General features: G+C 28.6%; 2 protein-coding genes across 3 annotated transcripts in view; one reads left to right on the top strand and one right to left on the bottom strand.

Annotated features, from left to right (window-relative positions):
- The window catches only part of LOC107442288 (transcriptional coactivator YAP1), a 99,303-nt gene extending 83,786 nt beyond the window's left edge, over window positions 1-15,517 (top strand). The window contains exons 2-7 of the mRNA XM_016055818.4: window positions 2,108-2,298; window positions 5,739-5,824; window positions 7,387-7,590; window positions 8,968-9,196; window positions 11,777-11,871; window positions 14,712-15,517. Of these exons, the coding sequence (XP_015911304.2) occupies window positions 2,108-2,298; window positions 5,739-5,824; window positions 7,387-7,590; window positions 8,968-9,196; window positions 11,777-11,871; window positions 14,712-14,795 (889 nt within the window). The 3' untranslated portion in view covers window positions 14,796-15,517. The remainder of the gene's footprint in view (window positions 1-2,107; window positions 2,299-5,738; window positions 5,825-7,386; window positions 7,591-8,967; window positions 9,197-11,776; window positions 11,872-14,711) is intronic.
- A 3,324-nt stretch (window positions 15,518-18,841) lies between these two features.
- The window catches only part of LOC107437293 (ATP-binding cassette sub-family C member 4-like), a 77,802-nt gene continuing 72,196 nt past the window's right edge, over window positions 18,842-24,447 (bottom strand). For both annotated transcript variants that reach the window (XM_016049232.3, XM_043038980.2), the window contains exons 24-27: window positions 23,456-23,545; window positions 23,196-23,368; window positions 20,692-20,797; window positions 18,842-19,310 (exon numbers count right to left, since the gene is read on the bottom strand). In XM_016049232.3, the coding sequence (XP_015904718.2) occupies window positions 18,987-19,310; window positions 20,692-20,797; window positions 23,196-23,368; window positions 23,456-23,545 (693 nt within the window). In that variant the 3' untranslated portion in view covers window positions 18,842-18,986. The remainder of the gene's footprint in view (window positions 19,311-20,691; window positions 20,798-23,195; window positions 23,369-23,455; window positions 23,546-24,447) is intronic.

Here is a 24,447-nt window from a genome sequence, read left to right as displayed (position 1 = left end):
TTATAATCAGTATGGAGAATTTTAATTGTTTAACTTCTTATAACTCCAAAAAATTCTATTTAGTACAAGTAGTTTGTTTATTGTGTAATATATGTATGGTTGTAATTTCCTAATCAGTTTGTTCTATTTAATACTACTGTAATTTTTAACTTTCATTTTAATTATTGTAATCTGTATTTTTTGTTTTTATTGTAAATTTTCCACTAAATGCATCTAAAAATGTATACTGGGTAACATGTTTTATTCGTTAAGAACACTTCACACAGCTCCATTAAATTTAACGTCAGTTTGTAATAACTGTGTGATTTTTCGATTCCATTTCAATTAAGTTTGATTAAATTGAGGCCCTATCAGAGTAACAGTAAGTTTTAATTAAAGGACTTAATAAAAATTAATGGCGCAACAAGATTTGTTTAAAATCTTTAGGTAAAGTTTATTATATGAAATACCTCAATTCAATTTCAATGCAGTTTGCACAGTGTATAACAATTTTAATTTTTCATTTTGATTAATGCAATTCATGTTTTTTGTAATAATTTTAAATTTTTAATATAATCTTAAAGAGAAAAAAAAATTGTACTGAAATAATCTTTTGTTTTCTTACGAATTACAAAACTGATATTCATAAATATTTTGATGAGATTCTAAAGTTCGGTGAAGTTTAATTTGTGTTGTGTCTAAATTTAATTTCAATTTAGATAGTTCTATTTGTCATAATTATAATTTTTCTATTTAATTTTGAATTCTGTAAATATAATTTTTCAATTCATTGTCAACTTACCATTCTCTATTTACATTAATTGTAATGTTTAAATTAAACAAAAAAATGATTGGATAATTTATGAAGGATACTTTAATTGCTCAAATTAAATCATTTGCATCCAGAGTTTTAAAAATTCAATTCCTACCGGAGCTTTACCTTGCATTATAATCCGTAACGTGATTATGTTCTCAACTAAATTACGTAACACTCAAAGAGTTTAATATATCCTTCTTTTCTGAGATTTACAGTAAGAAATATCCATCATTTTCAAAAGAATTTCACGCTATTGTTTGCCCTCCCTCTAAATATAGCTCAGGTGATAACGCGAGTGCTTTTGCCGACAAAAGAGAGGGTGTTTGCCGCTGGCGAAGGTGATTAGTGACTTTTCCTACATCAATGGCAAAAAAAAGGGAAATTGGCCTGTAGGCAACAGAAATGGGGCGGCTAATGTTCAACCAAGGGTGGAGGCGGATTATAAGAAAACTTACAATGGCCTCAAGAAAGCCTTTTTGTTCAATTTTAAATTTTATTTTTATTCTTTTCAAATTTTTATTTACAAAAATGCTTCGCACTACTTCGTCTTATGAAAGTCTGGTCAACAGTGTAAAAGATACCAGTATATATATATTTTTTTATGGTAATCATAATTTAAACATTATGATTGCATATTGAGAATGACTTATAGTTATTAAAAAGGTAAATCATTGAATATGAAATTAAGAGATTTGTAAAAATGTTATAAGTCTGGGAAAGCGTAGGACGCAATCAGGGATACCATACAGACTAAAATAAAAAAAAATAAAAATCTGATTAATAGATACATTTATACTATTTGATCACACATGCTTACTAAACCTAACTAAACCAAAAAAAATCTCAATTTAACAAACTTGATTGAGGTTTATTTAAGTTTGATCAAATTTATTCAATTAGTATAACTTAAGTATATTAAAACAAATCTAATTTGTCAATTTTTAGAAGAAGAAAAAATTATATTAAACATTGAATGTAAAGTTTGAAAAATAAAATAAATAAGTAAAAATTGACATTATTTTTACTTCTGATAAAAAATAAGCTGTTTATTGGTTTTTTTAAATTGGTTATGAAACGATTACAAAAAAGCTAGCAATTTATACAACCGCTATAACTGACTTGTTACCAAACGTAAATATGCTAATATTGTTCTGAGACGTCATTATGAAATAAAATAAAATTGTCTTCTCTACTTTTATAATATTTTATTATTTTTCCTTCTAGAAATTTACTGTAGGATGAATTACTATATGTAGTGTAATATAATGCAATGCAATGTAATTGTAATTAATGTAATGTACTTTTTTGCAGTCATTTAACACAAACAACGACATGGGTTGATCCACGTAAGAAATTAACGTCAGGAAACATGGCGGCATCAGTCAATATGCAGAATCTTGGTGCCTTGCCTAAAGGATGGGAGCAAGCTACTACACTAGAGGGTGAAGTTTACTTTATTAATCATATAGATCGCACCACAAGTTGGTTGGACCCAAGAATACGTAAGTATGCTGTCTCTCTAACTAGTGAACTCTTCTTGCCCATCGTCTAGAACACTGTTGATGACTATGGTTATGAGTTTAAACTATTTCCAAGTTGGGGTGTTGGGTAATCATTTAGGACAGGTTTTGAATCGGAGAGACAAGAGAGGTATAGTTTGTGTAAAATTAGAACTCCTCCAGACATTCGTTTGGACCTGTGGCGGTTACTATGGTAACGAGGTATGACTATTTCAAGTAGGGGTGCAGAGTCCCTGTAAAAGGGAATATCTTCAGTGTATTGTGTAAGTCCTAGAGTGAAGCTGCCCTCCTTAAAATGCGCCATTCTTGTTTCCATAGCACCAGACGGCCTCCGATTTTGAGGCGGGAGGAGTTCTTAGCATAGACAAACTATATCAAAAGCTGTGGAAGATGTATCAAACTTCTCAGTTAGAAGAAAACCAGTAAAGGCTGAATTCACCATAACTTTCCGATCTAATTCACTCCACGGTGTTGATGTAGTGCTACCACCTGTACCTGGGTTCTCAAACATCTAGAGCATTGTCGGTGACTATGGTTACGAAGTTAAATTATTTCAAGTTAGATTGTGGAGTAAACATTAAGGATAGGTTTTGAATCGGATAAGCAAGATCTGTTAAAAATATCAAATGCAAAAATTTATCTAACTTCTGAGTCTGAAGACCATCAATAAAGGCTGTATTCTCCAAAATATCAATAGCTTTCCGATCGAATTCATTTAACGGTGGTGCTGTGGTACTACCACCTGTAACTGGGTTCTCAAATATCTAGAGTATTGTCGGTGAATATGGTTATGAGGTTAAAATACTTCAAGTTGGGATGTGGGGTAAATATTTAGAACAGGTTTTAAATCGGGTAGGAAAGGAAAATATCAAAAGCTGTCCTCTTTGAAATGCGCTTCTTCTTGTTTCCATAGCATCAGGCAGCCTCTGACTGTGTGGTGAGAAGAGTTCTTTGGATAGATAGACAAAAACTGTTCCATCTGCTAATAAAATAACAGAGAAAAAGAAATATTTACACAAAGCTTATACCAAATGTTTAAGAAATTTAGCTTTATTGCAATGAGTATAATATTTTGTTCAGCGCCAAAACAAAATAAACAAACAGACCAATCTAAATAACTTTTGATCAAATGATCAGATCTTCACGGTTCAATACTCAATCTTAATAGTTCGAAGGGGGTGACCTTATAGAAGCTAATTAATTAATGCATACGGTATTTTCAGTTACAAAATCAGGCACGAAAACGTACTTTCTCTGAATAAAAATACCGTTTTTTGACGGATTCGGATTTCTGACCCTCAAAATATAGGTATTAGCTACAATCTGGGAAATATGGTCCCAGTTCTTTAGCCAGGAGAGCGGTCCAAACATTGGACCCTGTTATGATAATTTTTCTTTTTGCATATTTCGCTATATCTCGAGAATGTTTTAAGCCAATCGAACCATTTTTACATGCAGTTATAAAAATCGTTTAGCCAAAGACAATTCTATGCAAAATATAACATTTAGTAATTATTCATTACTTTATTTAACGATAGTGGAAATATTCTTGAATTGTAAGGATCGCAATTTCATATGTTATTAAAAAAAAATACAATTTTAGATTTCGAAGTACAAAACTTGAGCGAAATCGATCGAATAGTTCCTGAGAAATGGAATTTTAAAAATGCTACTTTTTCAAAATTCAATTTCTCAGGTACTATTTGACCTATTGTGCTTAAATTTTGTAGTTTACCATATAAAATTGCATTTTTGAAATGATATAAAAAATGTATATAAAATTTAATTATTAATTATTTACTAATTTTTATTATTTTATTTAATAAAATAATAAAAATTAGTAAATAATTATTAACGGGTATTTTTTGCATAGAATTATATCTGGATAGACGAATTTTGTAATTGCATGCTCCAATAATTCTCCAATAATTGTAAACATAACAATTCTTAATAATCATAACAATCATAACAATTCATAACAATTCTTAATAATGCTCCAATAATTGTAATTCCAATTCGCTTTAATAGTTCTCGAGATATAGCGAAATAGTCAAAAAATAAAATTAGCATTAACAGGTTCAAGCTTTAGACCGCTCTCCGGACAAACTATTGGAGCCATATTTATCAGACTGCGACTACACCATATATTTTGAGGGTCCAAAATTCAAATCTGTCGGAAAAAAGAGGTATGCTTATTCAGAGGAAGTACGTTTTTGTGTCTGAATTCGTAACTTAAAATAGCGTCTGCGCTAAATAATTAACATACTTGAAGTTACCCCCTCGAATTATTAGGATTTAGTCCTAGAACGTGAAGATCCGATTATTAGATCAGAAGTTATTCAGGGTGTTCCGTTTTTTATTTTATGCTCTGTACTTTCTTTAAAATGCAATATAAAAAAACTTTCCAACTTTAATAAATTTTGATTTGAATACTAGTTTTTTAAATATGAAGACTAATTTTTTTATAATTTACCTCACCTGAAGCAAAAAAAATTATCTCGCGAGTAATAATTAATTATGCAGATAATAATTTAATTTTTCGAATCAGAGTCAAAACTGAATTTCTTTTTTTAAGAAAATAACATTCCTAAACAATCTTTTTTTACGATAGATTACGATTTGGAACTAGCTGGAAAGATTGGTTCCTATAGGATAGCATATTATGTGATGAGTTTAAAATTTGGTCATCCTAATATTACTATTTTATTTCCTTATATATGAGGAACAAATAATGTGAATCTAAATCGTTTTGTACCCATATTTAAAATTCAAGTACCCAATGATAATTTTGTAAAATAATAATTTCTCAAAGTTATTATTTTTTAATCATGATCTAAAATATTGTGAAGTATAAAGGATGTGAATCCCTTAAAATTGCGATATTTCTGAATGATAAAACTTAAATTTTGTGTGATATCGGTTTCATAGTTCAAGACACACACATTTTTGGACTTTCAGTTCGTAATTACTATCTAGCCAATTTAGCTCGAAATTTTTAATTTGAAATAAAAATTAATAAATTAATTAATTAAGATTTTAAAGAGAATTTTATTCAAGCTTTCAATTCAAACTTTTGCAGTTATTTCTTGATTTAATGAAGAAAATAAATAAATAAATTTAAAAAATATTTCTTGCCTAAAAACAAATTTCAAATAGAAATTTATTTATTTTTTATATTTTAACACATTTGCATTAACACTATTTGTAAAACGCACTTAGGAAAAAAATATTAATTATAAATGCTGTTGTAATTTAAATTAAGCTGTAAACAATACTTGAGGTATGCAAATGTTTTTGTAAATGCATGTAATTGTAGCTTAATTTTTTAAACTTGATGTATTAAAAGTATACTTGTATTTATATAAATGCATGCTGTCGTCGTATGAATGATCTATTCAAAGTATCCTTCTATTTGCATACAGCTGCTCACCTTCAAAACCCTCCTACAGTAACTGCCCCTACTCAGATGTCTGTATCTGCTGCTCTACAATCTCAAACATCTTCACAGGTAATTAATTAATCGTGAAGTTCTTGATTAATGAGCATATTTATGCTTAGTTAAAGAAATAAATGATTACTGAAAATTATTTATACATTCTCTCCGAAATTCAATTATAGTTTAAGAAATGTTTCTTGTCTTTTTCAGAACATATAATGCATTTTTTAAAAAGGTTTAGCATTTTCTTTTACGTTTTTGAAATAGATTGTTTATTCATACTTAGAGCTAATAAAGAACTTTTATTTCGAAAATGAGACTTGCCTTTGTTTCACAATACATCGATTATTTGAATATTGTCTAAAATAGGGTATTGCATCTAAATAAGGCCTTTAAAATTCTATACTTCATAAGTTTATTTATTTTTCTGAATTAAGAAATTAGATATTCTTTTTAAAAGAAAAGGTCTAATTTGAGGACTTATTAATGACATGATGAGAATTTTTTTAATTTTAGCTAAAAATTCAATTTTTTTTTTGTGCGACCACTATTACGTATTAGAAATACTTCACGTTCCAAGTTTTATTAAAAATAGTGAAAGTCTAAAATTCTATAATTTATAAACTTGTTTACTCTTTTAAATAAAAATAAAAAATAAAAATTTTTTAAATAAGTCTAATTTGAGCTTTTATTAATAACACAATGAGATTTTTTTTAAAGTTTTTTGCAGATAGTGAACTTCATGAAAATTGAACTTTGAACGTTTTTAATGGATGTTGCTAAACTTTAACTCTTTCGTGTGAGCACTAAACTTACGTGTAATACCTTACGTGTCAAGTTTCATTACAAATGATCAAACTCTTTTATCAATATTTATAATGAAAACGCTTTTTTTCTTGCATGACATTAAAAATATTTCGCTTGTTACATTTTTTAAAATAACTTTATTTTCTAAAGATTAGGCACAAATAAGATTTAGGACAAATGTTATATTTGATTACACAGTTTAGAGGTATCAAAACTTAAAATTTCATAAAAATCTATGAAAAAAAAGTATCAAAAAATTTGTAATTTATTTTATAATTCCTCTAATAATTCCTTTTATAATTCCCTCCTTCCTATTTTAAAAATTACGATACTTAAATAATATTTGATCCCGATTATATTGTACAAGGAGCAAATTTAATTATACATGTATTCAAATATTAATATATTAAATATATTAATATATTACATATATGGATTAATATATTACATATATGGATTACATATATGGATCTACAAAGTTCAATATTTTTTAAAAAGCTTGGCACATTTTGTTGAATGCGTATATCTGACACAAGTTTGATTTCTGGAATCAAAAAGAAAAAAGTTCATTTCTAAAATTTTATGGGTTTTCAGAGAAGTTTTTTACGATACCATACAAATACCATAGTACCCGTCTTCAAAAGCTGAAATTGTTGTTTTTTGCAAATGTAAGATTCAGATATCTGCAAAGGAATAATTCAAAATATTAAAAAATAAAATATATCGATAAATAAAATATTATTTCTTGCATATTTTTTATCAATGAGACGTTTTTGCTTTGCATATGTGGTAGTGAAATGTTTATGCAAAACATTTTATTTCGTTAGATTCCCGGTGCTAACAATGCAAATCTGGTGAGACAGCTTCCTACTCAGACGATAAAATTGCCTTCGTCAATTGCTGCTGCTGCTATGAGCCTTCAGCAACAACAGCAGCAGCAACAACAATTACAACAGCAGAACCTCCGTGTACAAAGCTTAGAAATGGAGAGAGAGCAACTTAGACTCAGGCAGCAAGAAATTATGCGCCAGGTATACATTTATATTTTTCTTCGTCACTTAAATTATTTTGTGATTTGATTTTTAAAATTGTGATTTGATGCCTAAAAATGTCATTTGATTTTTAGTTTCATATTGAATGTGCATGACCTTACGCGGAATAAAAAATTCTAGCAAACTTACCATACTTGTATGGTAAAAACATTTCTGGTGAGAGAAACCATTATTCTGGTAATTAAACCAAAATATACACGTGATTGAAACTGTTTGTTTGATAATTTTACCGTTCGCTATAATAACGGTTTACCAAAATTTCTGGCCTTTCTTTGCATGAAACACACGAGCCTGTGTATGTATCCAAACCAAATTTATTTATTTACTGCAACACACCCATGGTTAGGCTTTGATTCAAACCCACTACCTCCATTTCAAATATCATTTTTTTATGGAATGAAAAGCCATCGTTTATTTTCCAACACTGTGCATTTGTGCGTAGGTAGATGGTTGCTTTATTTACGGCGCACTAGAGCTGCTCAATGGGCAATTGGCAATGGTCTGTAAAACATCCCTGACTATGATCAGAAGACAATTTATCACAATTTGTGAGGTCACTTTCTCAATTTAGACATAGATCTGAAGAGAAAGGAAATTTCTCCAGATCCCTGCAACCATAGTACTGCTCAGCTACCGACCATAGAACTTTCAATTCCACTGATTTTATGTACTCAATAGTTCAATTCTCTAACCACTCAGCTACCCCAGCCTCATATGTGTCCGTAACAATGAATAAATAGTCCTATCTGGAATTACAGTTGTATTCAAACCCACCACCTCTATGTTTCTAGTTTATGTTGTTGGGACAGCCCATGTGTGTGATAGTAAAGATACTGATATAGTTAAGCCCTGACATCTGTACATTTACAAATGAAAATTTTTCATTGTTTAAAATGTTGCTAAATGTTAACTTATAGCTTGCATAGGTAAAAAAATCTATTAATTTACGAGAATCAAAGTTTACAAGTGTTTATCAAATAAAATGGAAATTACTAAACTGAATATTTTTGCGTCATCCCATATACTATTTATAAACTCATCTATGAACTGTACTCAAACTATACTATTAAGCGTCATCTCAAACTTAGTACTGTTAAAATTACCCACTCTTGGTTAAATTTACCAAATTTTACCACATATATTATCAAACAGCACGGTAATAAAAACCATATTTTATTGTTAAATTTACCAAAAAGTCATTGCCAAAGCCTTTCGGTGAAAATCACTGGAGTTTTTGGTGTTCCATGGAGCCAGGAACGCGATAAATTGTAATATACTCTGGTGTTTTGGCCAAAATTTTCTTAGTGTGTGCTACCCTAAACATTTTTTTAAATGACTTCTTGTTTGTTTTTTCAGCAAGAGATATTGTTAAGGCAAAGTTTAGGAGAGAAGCTGACATTAGCAGCCTCACCCACGGGATCCACAGATCTTCCGCCAGTGTCCACTAATTTGGACTTGTTTTTGGATGGAGGAACTGATTTCCATTCCCGACAAGAGAGTGCTGATAGTGGTTTGGGACTAGGTCCAAATTACAGCCTTCCTCACACTCCAGAAGATTTTCTTAGCAATTTAGACGATGTGGAAGGTATGACTACTCTTGCTAACTTTGTGAATTAATTCAGACAAATATGTATTATTTGATGTGCAATATTTACAAGCATTGAAATTTATTTACTGGTGAAAGTAGTTATTTCAGTTGAATAAAGCACAACTACAGGTACAGACATGATCATACTTTAGTTTCATCCTCAGAAACCATCCTCAGTGTCTAAGCACCAAGTGACAGTAAAAAAAGTAGCTTGTCCAACGAGTGCAAAACTGTGTGACGCGTGAGGGAAAGAGAAACGAAGCTGAACAAGATAGAGTTTTATATTGTCCAGTCCCTTTTCCTTACTGATGCTTAGCCTCTTAGAAACTGAGAAAGGTTCCTTTCTATAGAACCAAATTTATAGAATGTACACTTCTGTACCTGTATTTCTGCTTTATTTACGCTGTTATGTCGCACAAAGTGTAAACTATCCTCTTTTAGATAATTTTAATATAATTAAAAAATATGTCATGTAGGATAAAAATTTGTATATATTGTATAAGTTCCCATTTATTACATGATCAATAAATTAATTTAGAGAAAACAGACCCTTTTTATTTTGCCACATTAATGTGCCACTTCCATATAACTTTTTCAATAGAGGTTTCAATATATTGTCTGCTATTTGAAATAAATTTTTATCCGCAATTGATTTAATTTAATTTTTAAAAAAAGTATTAAAAATTGGAGTGTGCTTTCAATCTTAGAAGACTTATTTGATACCATTATTGTAATAATTTTTTGAAACATTAAAAAAAGAAATGCCAATTTTTTAAAGTCTATAAAAAAATAAATTCAATAATACAGAAAATGTGATAACAGAAAATACAAGAAAATAACATATAGACGCCCTTATCATCTGCACAATACTTTCGTGCAGTTGGTAATAAAGTAAGTTATTGTTACTGTCTAATTTAATACTGCATTTATTTTCTTGTCATCGACAAAAAAAGTATTCCATATTTTTCTTGTCCAACCAAAATTTACTTTATTGACAGCGGTAAATAAGTTAAGCATTTTTTCCATGTGATCTATATCTTATTATTTAAACATTATTTTTGTACCATCGAATAAAGTTTATAATTGTTTCCATGCAATTTTATGATGATTTTCTCTTATTTTGTTATCATCAGTAAAAAAACAATGTCTTTTTTTATACAGTCTAAATCTGATTTTCAGACCTGACATGTTCTACAACCATAAGACTCTTTAATTTTGTAATGTCGCTCTGCTAGTATCGTTTCACATCTTGCTTAATTTGAACCTAAAAATATTTTCTCCAGGGAAAAAAAATTATAATCAATGAAATATATTTATTTAAACATCTGGTTAGTGTATTGATTCTTTTACTATGTATATGACAACAAGTAAATGAATCTATTATGACATTGGTGCTAATCAAAATACCATTGAGATATATTTGTTGACAATGAAAGGTATACTATTTTCTAATACAGCACATTAATAAACATAGCTTTCTAGAAATATTTGTAACACTGAAATTCTACACAGATGGCCAAGTGCAACCATTCTCTTAGGGAATTGCAAGAAATGGCATATATTATAATATTGAAAATTATAAGATTTCATTTATTTTTCTTTAATTTCACAGAAAACTCTATCCTATTACTTAAGAGAGGTACATTTTTCAATAATTCCTTTATTTAATAAATCATTTTACTACGTTATAGAGCACATCATTGCACATTGTTTTTATCATACGAGCTTAGCTGTCAAACTTAAATTATTCTTTAGTTAAACTTTAATTCTATTGTATATTATGTTTTAATACCACTCATACAATTAAATAATATGTCTTGATTCTTTCATGCTACAACAAGATCTTTCTTTTAAGGGGATAGTACAAGTAATTTGAGTTGAATAAATCGTCGTTAATTTAGGATTTTTTAACCAAAAATAATTTTTAACAGTATAACAAACTCAGGAATACAATTTTTGAATATAAATTTTCCTCTTAGGGTTTGTTTACGCTTTAAAAATTATTTTTTCTTATTTTCATATATCATATCCTTTCATTTGACATTAAATAATTTAAATTTATCCCAAAAAGGAATTAATAGTTTACCTAAAAAATAATCTATTAAAAGTTTTATGAAATATTGAAAACCAGTTAATATTTTACTTAAATTTATATCTTTTCAAGGAACAGGCCTCTTTTTAAAACAGTACATAATTACTGTTGGTTATGAAATGCAATTCATTGTATTATTATTTAAAAGACTATGAATATATTAATATTTACTAACATTATTTAGTAAGATTCGTTATTTTGATAAAATTTTAACTGGCGAAAAATTAAGTGACATTTCAAAAACACTCAACTTTTCAGGCGTAAGAGCATGTTATGTTGAACTGTAAGGAAGAAAATTTATTCTAATCAATTTTTTTTAATAAAGCTGCTATCAATGACAACAGATGTTTCTTTAAGACATTTTTTTCATCATTTTAAATAAATTATAACTTATCATCCACACTTATATTTTCTAATAATTTCTTCAATTAAAATAGATATACATTTTTTTATAAAATGTTATTCATTTATTTATTTATTTTTAGATCGGCAAAGTAATGATCTCGGTCTTGATCTTCAAACAAATTTGGATCTTGGTGATGATAACATGGATACAGATGATTTAGTTCCAAGCTTACAAGTAAATAAAATGATTATATTTTAGTGTGATATATTTGTAAAACTATATTTGCATTTTAATAAATTATTTTAATAAATTGACACATTACCGATGGAAATATGTTTATGCTTTTTAAATGACGTTCATTTTTAAATTGCTAGTCAATCAATTTTCTTTAAAACAAATTAAACCCATTTTATTTAAAATAATTTAAACCCATAAAACAGTTTTCTAAAAAAAATGATGCAAATAAACTCCTTAATGAAAAATTGTTTTATTTTTTTAGAAAGAAATATAAAGGTATTTAAAGATATCTTGTATTTTAATCCTTACCAAAGAATTTTAAATTTTTATAATTTGATCTACCAGTATTATATTCCTTCATAAAATATTTACTTTGGCATATAAAATTGAATTGCTCTGAGACTTAAATATTGGATGCTTAAAATTCTCTTTAGAAAGTATTTCAATAAAAAGCAGAAATGCTTTATAAGTCATGAACAAATAATCTTTGCACATGCTTAAAATGTTTGCTAAACTAATTGCAACTAAATTAACATTAATTAAATAAAACACGGAATACAGAAAACAAAATTATTCTTGAATCATAATAAATTAACAAAAATGCTGGCATGAAATGGACATATTTAGATAAAATTTATTCTCCCTTGCTTTTTTTGCTTGTATCTTTTTTTAAACAAAGGAATAACTGTTTTTATGAAGTATAGTCTATTCTTTTAACGTGTTTCTAAACAAATATTCTTTAACAATTACTTTTAACTCATAATGTTAAATGCAAAAAAGTTTTGAGCAATTAAAATCTTATTCACACTTAGATTAAATATTTGGTTAAAAGTGAATTTAAAAATATAACTTCATATATTTACTTCTAAATTTGGAAGAATGAAGACCTCACAATAATTCTTTAATTTTTAATTTTTTAAGGGTATTTTCAACAATACTGTGTATTCCACAAACGTTTATTGGTTTTTGATAAACATTGTTTTAAAATTTCTTTTTTTAATCTGATTTTCTTTCATATTTTAAATTGTAAGCTTTGTAGTTATTAAAGTGAAACTAAGAGATTAAAAACTTTCGCTAAAGATTTAAAAAAAAACTATGAAAAATCCTTCTCTTGAACTTTTGTCTCTTTCCTTAACGTTGTTTGTAAGAAACACTTTCGACATTCAAACATTTAAGTTTAAAAAATCAATATATAAAAATAATAGGAACACTAATAGTATTCTACTCAGAATTTAAATTACACTTCTCCATATAAAGAAGAAGTTAAAAATTATTTTTAAATTTTTTTTAAACAAGGAAAATGGACGAAAATTTTTTATTGTTATAAAAAGCTAATAATTAATATTGTTTTGAAAAATGGGTTTCATAATTTGTAAGAGAAAAATTTCAAACAGAGTTTGAGTGATTTTTTCAGGGAGGGGAGTAAAATTGAACCTTATATACAAAAGATAATAGAATTGTATACAAAACGATCATGACCATTTTAAATTAAATGTTTCAATTTTTGTCAAGAGCATATTAAATTTATGATCCCTTGTTTATGCTTATTAAATATATGTTAACATAAAATTTTTACACGATACCACATTACAACTGAACAATCTGTAAAAAAAACCCAGATCAAATTACAATAAAATGTACTGGCACTCTGAGTGCAGCATCCTTAAGATCCATTTAACCGTGAAATCCATTTTTTTCCTAAAATTTTATATTGTAATTTTTACAGTAACACTAATTTAACTGCAGTGAATCAGTGATTTTGCAGCAAATGTTAATGTAATAATTACAGTATAGCAGATCTTTTGTTCTGTGAAACATTATGGTAAAGATTGATTTCAAAGTAAAGAAAGTAACCGGTACAGTAAGAAAAAGAGTACTTCTATTGTAATTTAATCCAGAAATGCNAGTTAAAAAAAACTGCAAACAAGTGTCTCAAATTTAACTATGGCGACCAGTAAACGTAAAACGTTCTTCATTGATGATAAAATGGACATAATCAGAAAAATTTAAAATGGATGCAATCAAGTTGATATTTGCAGGGAATATAAACTATCCAAATCTGTAGTTTGTAACAAATGGAAAAAATAGGCAATTAATTATTTCTGCTCATGAAAAAAATTTCGATGCCAGAAAAAACTTGAGAAAAGCAGATCACAAGGATGTTGAAGAAGCATTACTGAAATGGTTCACCATTCGAAGAAGCCGCAATCTTCCAGTATCTGCACAAATGTCCATGAATTTGCTAAGCGATTTTGTGAGGCAACTTTTATGTGCTCGAATGGCAGATTAGACAGGTTTAAATAGTGGAATAACAGAAATTCAAGAAAAATTATCTGAGAGTCAGGAAGTGTTTTCATATCTGATTTTGAGGATTGCTCATCACCAAAAAAATACTAATTCTTTTTTGCATGCAAGACGAAGAGTAATGAAAAATAGCACATCTTTTACTACTACATAATATTTTTAAGTCATTTATTTGAATGATGCGTAATAAAAGGAAGGAGTTTGGGAATCATTAGTTAAATTGCTTGCGTAACGGATATAGTGAACCCCCGGTTATAGTGAACCAAAATGTCGGTCCCTTTTGAAGGTTCACTATAGCTGGGTTTGACTGTATATATATTACCTACTTTCTCTCAACGGGATATTTAGAAATACACATTGCATTTTTAACATATAACATAATATTCTTAGAAATTTCTATATTTCTATGAGTGTAAAATACTAATAAATATATTTGGTTTAATAATAAATTAATAGGTTTTTTTTGTAAAAAATATTATTTTCCTGTGGCATAAAATATAAGAAATAATAAAATAGTAATTTTCTTGTTCCAGGAAGAATTAAATGCTGATATATTGTCTGATGTTGAAGCTCTGTTGGCCGCCAACACAAAGGACAACGTTTTGACTTGGCTGTGAACTTATTAAATATAGCATGATCTCATATGTTCCATTACATGGAATATGGAGATGAATATTGAACTGAATTGGCTCTATTACACGTTATTTGCTATGAAGACTTTCGAACGTAGAGGATTGTTTTGAAAGCTCTTAGTTACTTCTCAGTAAAAGTTTTCTTGGCTACCTCTAAAAGGCCCAAAAAATGCGTGCGATATTGACTCAATATCCAACAATATTTAACAACATTAGTACGATGCCATACAATATTGTGTGTTATTTGGGTACTAAGCACTCTTATTCTCTCTGTTTCTTATTAAGGTAGAGGTTTACTAATTCAACTTTTTTTCAAATATTAACAATTGTACTTTTATTTCTAAATGTTTAAAACTAACCAAGGAAACTTTTACTAGATAATTAGTCTTCCAAATAAAGTAGTATTTCGTGGATATTTTTTTTCTTTTTAAAATAATTAGAATATATATATTATTGGGATTGTTATGTTATCTTGTTATGTACATTAATTATTCGAATCTGTATTGTCGTCTGCTAATCGGAATTTCATTTCGCTTTATTATTGTTTATTATTTTTATCGTTTCCACTTACAATTTCATGAAAATTGCAACAAGGCAGGGTCTACAAAAATCAGGAAGCAAAACCAATTTTCAGTAGCCACCATGCTATGGAATGAAAAGCAACGAAAAATTAGAACGCAAAACCAGGTTAATATTTTTTTTAAAAATTTGGCGATAACTTCAATTTCTTCAGCGCCATTGCGAGATTTGTAGAACATTGCAACAAAAAAAAGAAGAAAAAAAACATTTATGTTTCTTATAATTTGCATTTATTGTTGAAAGCATTACAGTCATACACCAGAATTAATTATTTTTAAATTATATCATGCTAACAAAAAAAAAATTATTCTAAATATATGAACGGAGTAGTGCTTAATAATCACAGAAAAACAATTTTGAGATTATTTAATTATATATTAGAATAGATAGAACTGCGTGTTTCATCTTTTATAGCGAAACGAAGCTAGAATAAGGAAATGGGATTTATCCAATATATTAGAAAATTTAAATTTGTTTATTTTGTCATTGTATTTAATACTTAACAATAGTATCTTTATCTATATTAATTTTTCATAATTAATAACAGGGAAAATTTGTTAGTGATTATTCTCAATTTCCACTTTTAACTTCTTTATTTGGAAGACTAAAAGAAGGTGATGGAAAGGTTATATACGACTGTTTAGTTTGACATCTGAAACTACATGCTATATTTTTTTAAGTTCCATGATTTCATTTATACAGAATCATAAGTTTTGTGCTCAAAACTCTGTGCTTCATTACTATTTCATGACCCCCCAATTTTCATTCATTATATGTGTCACCAAGCACAGAGGGTCATTTATTTTTATGAAAACAAAGTATCATGGCTAATAAGGGTCTTAGATGTGTAAAAAAAACTAAATTCTTCAGGTCAGAAACTTTTATTTCAATTTAACTTTTTAAAATATTTTATCTTGCGTCTGTTTACTAATATGTACTAAATAGTTAACTTTAAGTAGGGTGTCTCAAAACATATGCTCAAACTTTATAAATGTGTACATTTTTTACACTGTAAAACTCAAAATTAAAAGTTAACTTTTTTTAAGAGTTTTTATTTTACTTTTATAATCTATAAATAATTCTAAGAAATATAATTATTTGCAATGCGCATTTATTCTGTTTTGCTTAAATTCAATAAAATTCTCATTTGTTGTGTTTTCAGGCTAATATAATCTCAGAATAATTGGTTTAATGTTGATTCATATTCATAATATGGTGCCAATTTGCTGCAAGTTTAATAAAGATTAAATTACACGATAAGGTCTAAAATCATGTCATATTAGGTTAGGTATTTGGTTTGATGTAAATTTGAATGAACCATAATATGGTTCATTCAAATCCTTAAACTATAATATGGTGTATAATATAACTAAACCGTAATAACGTCATATTAGGTATTAGGGTTTATGCAAATTTAAATGATAGCTTAGCACAAAATGATTTAAAACTTCTAACACTGTGGTATCAAAAGCCTACATGATGTGTTTTAAAGCACTACCAAAGCAATCATTGTATTCATAAAATTAGTTAATCTATGGTGATTACAATCTATGATTATTAATCTATGATGACCTGAGCATCGCATTGCTTTTCAACCAATTATTATACCAAAAAGTAGTATCGAGATTTGAACCCACATTTTAATTTTTAACAAACTTTTAATGTAATAGTTTTGAGACACCCTTCTTCACACTTCTGTGTACGCTTGCGCACTGAAAGCACTGGGCATCAGCGTGTAACTTAACGTTACACGGAGCGAGCAGTACACTTCATTTTTGAGAGGTAGCACCGAAACGTTTTTTAAATGCGATTTTTTTTACGAAAAGATCTTTACATTAATATACTGCACAAAATCATTATTCATTATTTGTTTACTCTTTTTTACGTCTTAATATGTTTTCTTTCATATTGTATATTTTTTTCATCATGGATATCGATAATTTAGCTCGCCTCTCTTTGTACTAATAGACTTACTACTTCTTGCTAACAATGCATAACTGCACACCATACAGTCCTTGCTTTCGCAAGAAGCTATTGGTTAAGTCTGTTTTGATGTAATATTACGTCATAAGAAGTCCCACTAATTCACTTTTTATAGAGATTTTCGTATCATGATAGGTTCTTACACTACTTGTTGAATTGAAATAAAAGTTTGAAACTTGATGTTTTTTTAATGATATAATACAAACCCTGTGATGTCTGTGCCTTAAAATGTAAAAAATGAAACGAGCAATAATTTTTGACTTGATGAATTGTTAAATTATTTTCAGGAAGCTTTTTAATGTAAATCAGATATTATGTATTGTTATATTTTGTAACATTTCCAGTTGATCAGATATTATGTAAGTTGTACACATCTTCTGTATTTGGAATGTATTAATTACTTTTACAGTTTTTAATTGCGTTATTTTTCAACAGATTTGGTTTTAAAAAATTTAGAATAATATTCATGCTTTTCTAAATGCTGATTTAAAAAATAAGTTTTCTTTGATATCATCAAAGATAATAACCAAAATGTATTTTGTTGATCATTTCCTATCAATTCTTTTTAAATGTTAATATTCAACAAAGTGCAAAACTCTAATTTACTGTACTCATACAACAAATATTTACAAATAAAAATTTCATCTAAATATGTTTATTTTATTCATACATTTTTGTTATTTTAATATGATTCAGAAATAATTATTTTCTCCTATATTCCATGTTTTTACTTAACAAATGTTAATTCAATTGTGATTAGTAAGTAAGAATTTTTTTTATTGTGCAAAGATAATTAATATTTTTAAAAAGAGATGTTATATCTTCAAATTCGTATTTGGTTTAAAAAAAAATTACTTTTGGATGGTTCATTAAAAAATTTGAAGTCTCAAATTTGAAATTTAGTATCCTATTACCAGGAAGTTTAGCATTGCCTAACTCATTATCATTGACGGTTATGACTTGAAATCAATAAATGTTTATTTCCGAACCATTTTTGCTATCAAGATCACAATTCAGCTCAAACATTTTGTGATATGAGATACAAGTAATAACAAACTTGTATCTCATTATACGTGTATCCTATTAACAAACTCGTATCCATTAGCACATACTCGAATCCATTTTACAAAACACTCAAAGGCATGCTACATGAAGGGTGGAACCACAAATATTTGTTACAATTAGCCTGACAACAGTGATACATGATTTCACAACAACTGCAAAAATAATATTTTATAGCTAAATTCTTTAATAACTTGAAGTCAAAACTTATACAAAAATCTGCTATAAAATTTTTTTATTAGGATATCAAACAATTTGTTTCGTATTCTATTATCAAAACATTTTTATAGAATATTATTGAGCAGCAAAATACACTTATCATGAAAGCAAACTCCACAATTGATCATTCATATTCATATCAACTCTATCACATAAACGTGTGACAATGTTATAAAATAAAACAAACATTCAAGAAATAAGTACACTTTTATTTCCCATTTCAACAAAATACATTAAAAAACTAAAATTCAGAAAAAGGGTGAAAAATAAGCATTTAAAACAGATTATTTACAAGTCTTTGGTATGGTTTATTTGTTATTTAATATGATATCGCTATAAATACGTCATCTCCGTATTTTCGTGCACATCACTTGTAGATATGTCTGAGTTCATCATTCTTCCATTAGCAATGTGGTTTGTATTGGGTGCTGATCCATTCATTTCTATGATATCTCCTCCCCCATGTCCACCAAAGACGATGGTGCCAGTATCTTTCTTTGTACCAGCACGTTTGAGGTATGCTGTTCGAGCTATTTCTTTTAGTTGGTTTGCCATACCATGGCCTGTCTGTTGCACCATATGAGAGAATTGGCTGTTTCTGTTTTGTAGCAGTGTGTAGGGTTCGTCGAATTCTTTGACTTCCCCAGCATCAAGTACCTTTGGATAAAAAATTGAATTTATCAGCTACCTCTTAATCTAATAATCTGAAGTGTCTTTCGGAAATTGGGCTGCATATTTTCACTGATATCTTTAAGAGTTAGAACGTAATTTATAAAGTACTATTAAATTATCAAAAACTACATATTTTACCTTCAACACGTCACCACGTTCAATTCCTTCTCCAGACAGCGGTAAGAGGCTGACATTTCTTTTCCCTTTTTTTGCCTGAATTTACACTCTCAATAGCTTATATCTTCGCAACCAAAGCGACATCTTTTATGCATACTAACTGCATGAAAATATCAGCTATATTGACGAGTGACACTTTGAGTTTCTTCCTTTTGTAAGTTTATAAGTTTGAATGATTTCATTCGTTTGAGGTATAAATATGCCACTATATGAAAAAATTTGTCACCTCCGCTTTGGGTGTTCAACTTGGTGTTAGATTTTTCTTAGAAGCGAAAAAACTGTAAAACTTAGAAGCTTATAGGAGTACGATTAGATGAAAAATTGACATTCGATCATTACTTCAAGAATTTACTATTAAAAATATACTAAAAAATACCATGATGGTAAATTTGCAATCCTCAGAAATTCAACTACAGAGTTGAAATTGACATGCAACATGCTAAACGGGCTATTTTTATTTATGAACTTAAAATGTTTTTTTTTTTAATCGAAAGTTATTGCAATTTAAGTTGATGTTTTTTTCCTCGAATTCATCCCACTTTTTTGCTTTTAATGATGGCTATTTATTCATTGTTGTAGACAAAATTATTTAACTCTCTTGATATCTTAATTTTTGAGCTTGCACTTAAGTCGATGTATGAAGTAGCAAAGAGCAAGTAGCAAATTAAATGTTTCCAAAAATAAATATATAAAGAACTTAATTGAAAAACATAAAAACCGTTTCCGATTTGAACTGTTTCAATGACATCAGGTAATCCTAATCGTTCTTTAACGTGCATTACCTCTCATTTATATCTTTACATTACAGCACACATTCTATATTCCTAAGTTTAATATTTTTTTTTCAAGTCGATACAGTTGTTGATTATCAAATTCAAGTAATCATTCATTTCATTTTATTATTATTAACATTTTACCAATTCAGTTATTTGTTTATACATTTATTTGTTCTTATTTTAAATTATAATAACTATATAATTTATTAACAAAATGTTCTTTGTTTTTGTGAAAAATATCAACTCCAAAGAGCGAAACAATGATGAATGCATCAGATCTGCTAGCGAAGCAAAGAGGGAGATAAGCATTCTAGTGTATTAAAAAGTAATGAAACAGTTTCATCAGATAATAGCGTATTGCTTTTGCATAACAAATTAATAAATTATATTTTAATGAGTTATGAAATACTTACCAAAACTCTATCTGAATCCATGATTGTATGAAGTCGGTGGGCTATTGTGAGTACTGTGCAAGTAGCAAAACGTTCTCTTATTGTTTTCTGAATCAAACTATCAGTACTAGAAATAAAATTTAATTTATTAAAGCAAGGATGAAATTCATCTGTAAAAAAATAAAAATTTTAGCATTTTTTTCTATCGTGAGCAAAAATGAAAAAGTCCTAATTGGATTAGTTCAAATAATAATTCTTTAATAGTATGTACACCGAAGAGCCATTACATTATGACCACCCTCCATCTATAACAATGGGCTCGGCCAAGTTTTCATGGTTTCACGCCCAGCAACAATGTTTCCATGGGGCACATTAGGATGATTGCACCATAATCCTCATGGAACAATCCATGACGTCTGCAAGCTACTTGAACATAGTTCACCTATTCATGGCAACAGTTTTTCCTGCGGGGGATGGTGTTTACCAACAGGATAATGCACCATGTCATCAGAGTGGAATCGTCATGGATTGGTACGAGGAACATTCCAGCGACTTTCAAGTCATGTCTTGGCCCCTAAATTCACATGACCTTAATCCAATGGAGCATGCTGCCACGCTTGTGGTCCTACTCGGAAAACCAAATTCATGCTGCCACGCTACCCCCTCGTAATGTACGGGAATTGCAAAACCAGCTGGTGAGCGCTTGGTATCAGATACCTCAGACTACCTATCAGCACCTTGTGGAATCAAAGCCACGGCGGGTGCTAGCAGTTTTGAGGGCTAAAGGTGGTCCTACATGTTATTAGCAGGGTGGTCATAATGTAATGGCTCTTCGGTGTATATTAGTATTGTGAAAACCCTGTCCTATCAATTATTAAAAATAAAAATATTTTAGATACCTGACGCACCTGTAGTTGTTATATGTGAATTTTTTTCTTCTTCAAAATTAGCATTATGAGAAAGTAATAGGCATTGCAAAAAAATCACATTCTTAAAGATATTTATTAAAATAAAATTCATATTTATAGTGTTATTTCTCCGGAATTATTCAATTCATATAATTCAAATTTTAGATGCAATCTCTTAAAAATAACTAGTTTAATAAGACGCATTGTTATGTATTGAAATTCGAAACTTTTTGATGACTATAAAACCAGATAAAAAATTAAAATTTAACTATTTTTAAAAGTTACTTTTTGCATGAAATAGCCTTTGAACGCAAAAGCTTTGTAATTGTGTGTAAAAAATCTGTTGATACAAGATTTAATATTGCTTTAAATTTTTAGGGACCTTATTTTCTGCATTTTGGATTCTCTATTTAATTTGAGATTAAAAATCAAATCGAAGAAGAGAGATTATTTTTAAAAAGTACGTTTATATGTCGAAAAATAATCATCTTAGTAAAATAGTAATATTTTAGGTGCAACAATGAAACAACAACAGATATTTCATCCCAGCACAGAAAAACTTATTCTGAGTGCAGGGCAGAGGGTGTGGACATGAGACTGAAGTATACATCTTGAATAACGTTTTTGTTTAACGGTCAAATTTTTCTTGTGAGCTATCGTAATTTGGAAATATTGTTGCTCACTTCCATGTGCAGTTGCATAGTCACACTGTGAATACTTAAGTAGAAATTTGTAAAAGAAAGTTTCTAACGTGAAAAAGTGAGTTTCAAGTTCAAGTTGTTTGCTCTTTTGTTAACATATTTTATTTTTTAGAATTTCAACTAATATTGATAATATGTTATAAATGATACTTTTTTTCCATCTATTTTAATATTATTTTTTACTCCCTACTGTTTCATTTTAACTGCAATAGACATAAATAAGCATATGTCTACATATAAGTAGAGGGGTTTTTTTAAGTGTTTTTTTTTTTAATTGCAATGATATTAGATCAATATAAAAAAAAAACACTGACTGAATAAGAGTTAACCATTTCGACGCAGTCAAGTTTTTTTTTTCTTTTTAAAAAAATATTTGCTAAAAGTTATTTTTTGCATGGAATTATCTTTGGAAAACGAATTTTATAATTGAATGCAAACTGTTTTCAGTTTGCTTAAAAAGTTTTTGATGTATAGCGCAATACGCAAAAAGTAAAATTAACATTAAGGAGTCCAAACTATGGAACGCTCTCCTGCTGACCAAACTATTGAGACTATATTTTCCAAATTTCGGCCAGCCCTTATATTTTAAGGATCAGAAATTCGAATCGTCAAAAAAAGGTATTTTTATGTTTATTCAATGTTTATTCAGAGAAAGTACATAAAATATCGTCAGCACTTATAAATTAGGTTATTTGAGGTCACTCCCTAGAGCCATTAAGATTGTGTCTTGGAATGTAAAAATCCGATCATTAGATCGAAAGTTACTCAGGGTGGTTCGTTTTTCCTTGGCGCACTGTACACTCCTATTAACTCACTTTATAACCCAGATGGGTGGCTACTGCTATGGGCGCTGTTTTTCTGACGCTATCTCGCGTATTCACTTTTCATTTAGCTGTTAGCTGAACATTATACTTACTTTGGATCGACATTAGCTGTGGCTTCATCAAGAACCAGTATTCTGTTTCTGCGTAGAATAGCTCTAGCTAAACATATTAACTGTCTCTGTCCAACACTGAAGTTACTCCCTCCTTCTGCTACTTCTGTGTCCAATCCTCCAGGCATTTCTTCGATAGATTCTTTTAAATAGGCCTAAAACATAAACAGTTCGGAATCTTAATTAAAATAGACTTTTTACTGGTATTAATTAATCTTTAACATTTTGTTCAAACATTTTACTTCTTCTAAAGCTAGCCATAGTTCTTCATCTTTATGTTCCTGAAATGGATCCAGATTTCTTCTTACTGGACCAGTGAACAAAACAGGATCCTAAAAGTGTACATTTTCACTAATTGTAGATTAATTGTTGATTTAAACCATAAAAAATTCAACTAATATTTTCATCATTACTTAGTCATTTGTAAAATAGTACTCTTAAATTTATTTTTTTGTTTTCTGTTTAAATAACGTTCTTATTGGGGGAAAATGGCTATTTAACGCTTATTTTGATCTATAAGCAACGATGTAGGAATACTTTTTATATTAAAACGTATTTAAAAAATCGTTTTAGCAGAAGTTTTTTTATAAAATGGAAAAAATAAAGTGAAACTATAAAAATTATATAAAAAAACATCATTTAGCGTTTCTCCAAATTTCTGATCTAAAAGAAATGTGTAAATTGATAAAATAATTTTTTTTAATACAAATAAACTGGAATTTATTTATTATTTGAATAAAGAAATGCTGAAACTAAAATTCTCAGCTGGAGATTATTTGACTGACCTTAAAACTATTTTGAGGTTATTAAATCGTTCACTTTTCATGCGCAACGATCTCTAACCATTAGCAATGAAAACCTCAAAACAGCAAATTTCTCTTTAAAAAAAACGTCAAGATTTAGTATTTCGGATCACTAAAATTTTGTGATCAATCTTTTCAAAAATGTAATGATTCATTAAAAATGCTAAATTGAGTAGGGATTTTTTAAAACTGTGCTTTTACAATAACAATTGTTCAATTTTTACTAAATATCAGCAAAATCAAAAAGTAGGAAATGCATTCTAATAGAATGTAATAATGCTATAAAAAATGTAAATGTAATAAAGTGAACACGTCTACTACAAGATTGTGAATGAGAAGAGTTGTCGGGCAAACAAACCTGCTGGGAAATGAGCTGTCGGGCAAAAGTAGCTATCGGGAAAATGACCTATCGAGCAAACGTATACCTCCAG

Source organism: Parasteatoda tepidariorum, chromosome 2 (genome assembly GCF_043381705.1).
Source record: "Parasteatoda tepidariorum isolate YZ-2023 chromosome 2, CAS_Ptep_4.0, whole genome shotgun sequence".
NCBI classification, from domain to species: domain Eukaryota; kingdom Metazoa; phylum Arthropoda; class Arachnida; order Araneae; family Theridiidae; genus Parasteatoda; species Parasteatoda tepidariorum.
This window is presented reverse-complemented; position numbering and strand designations above follow the sequence as displayed.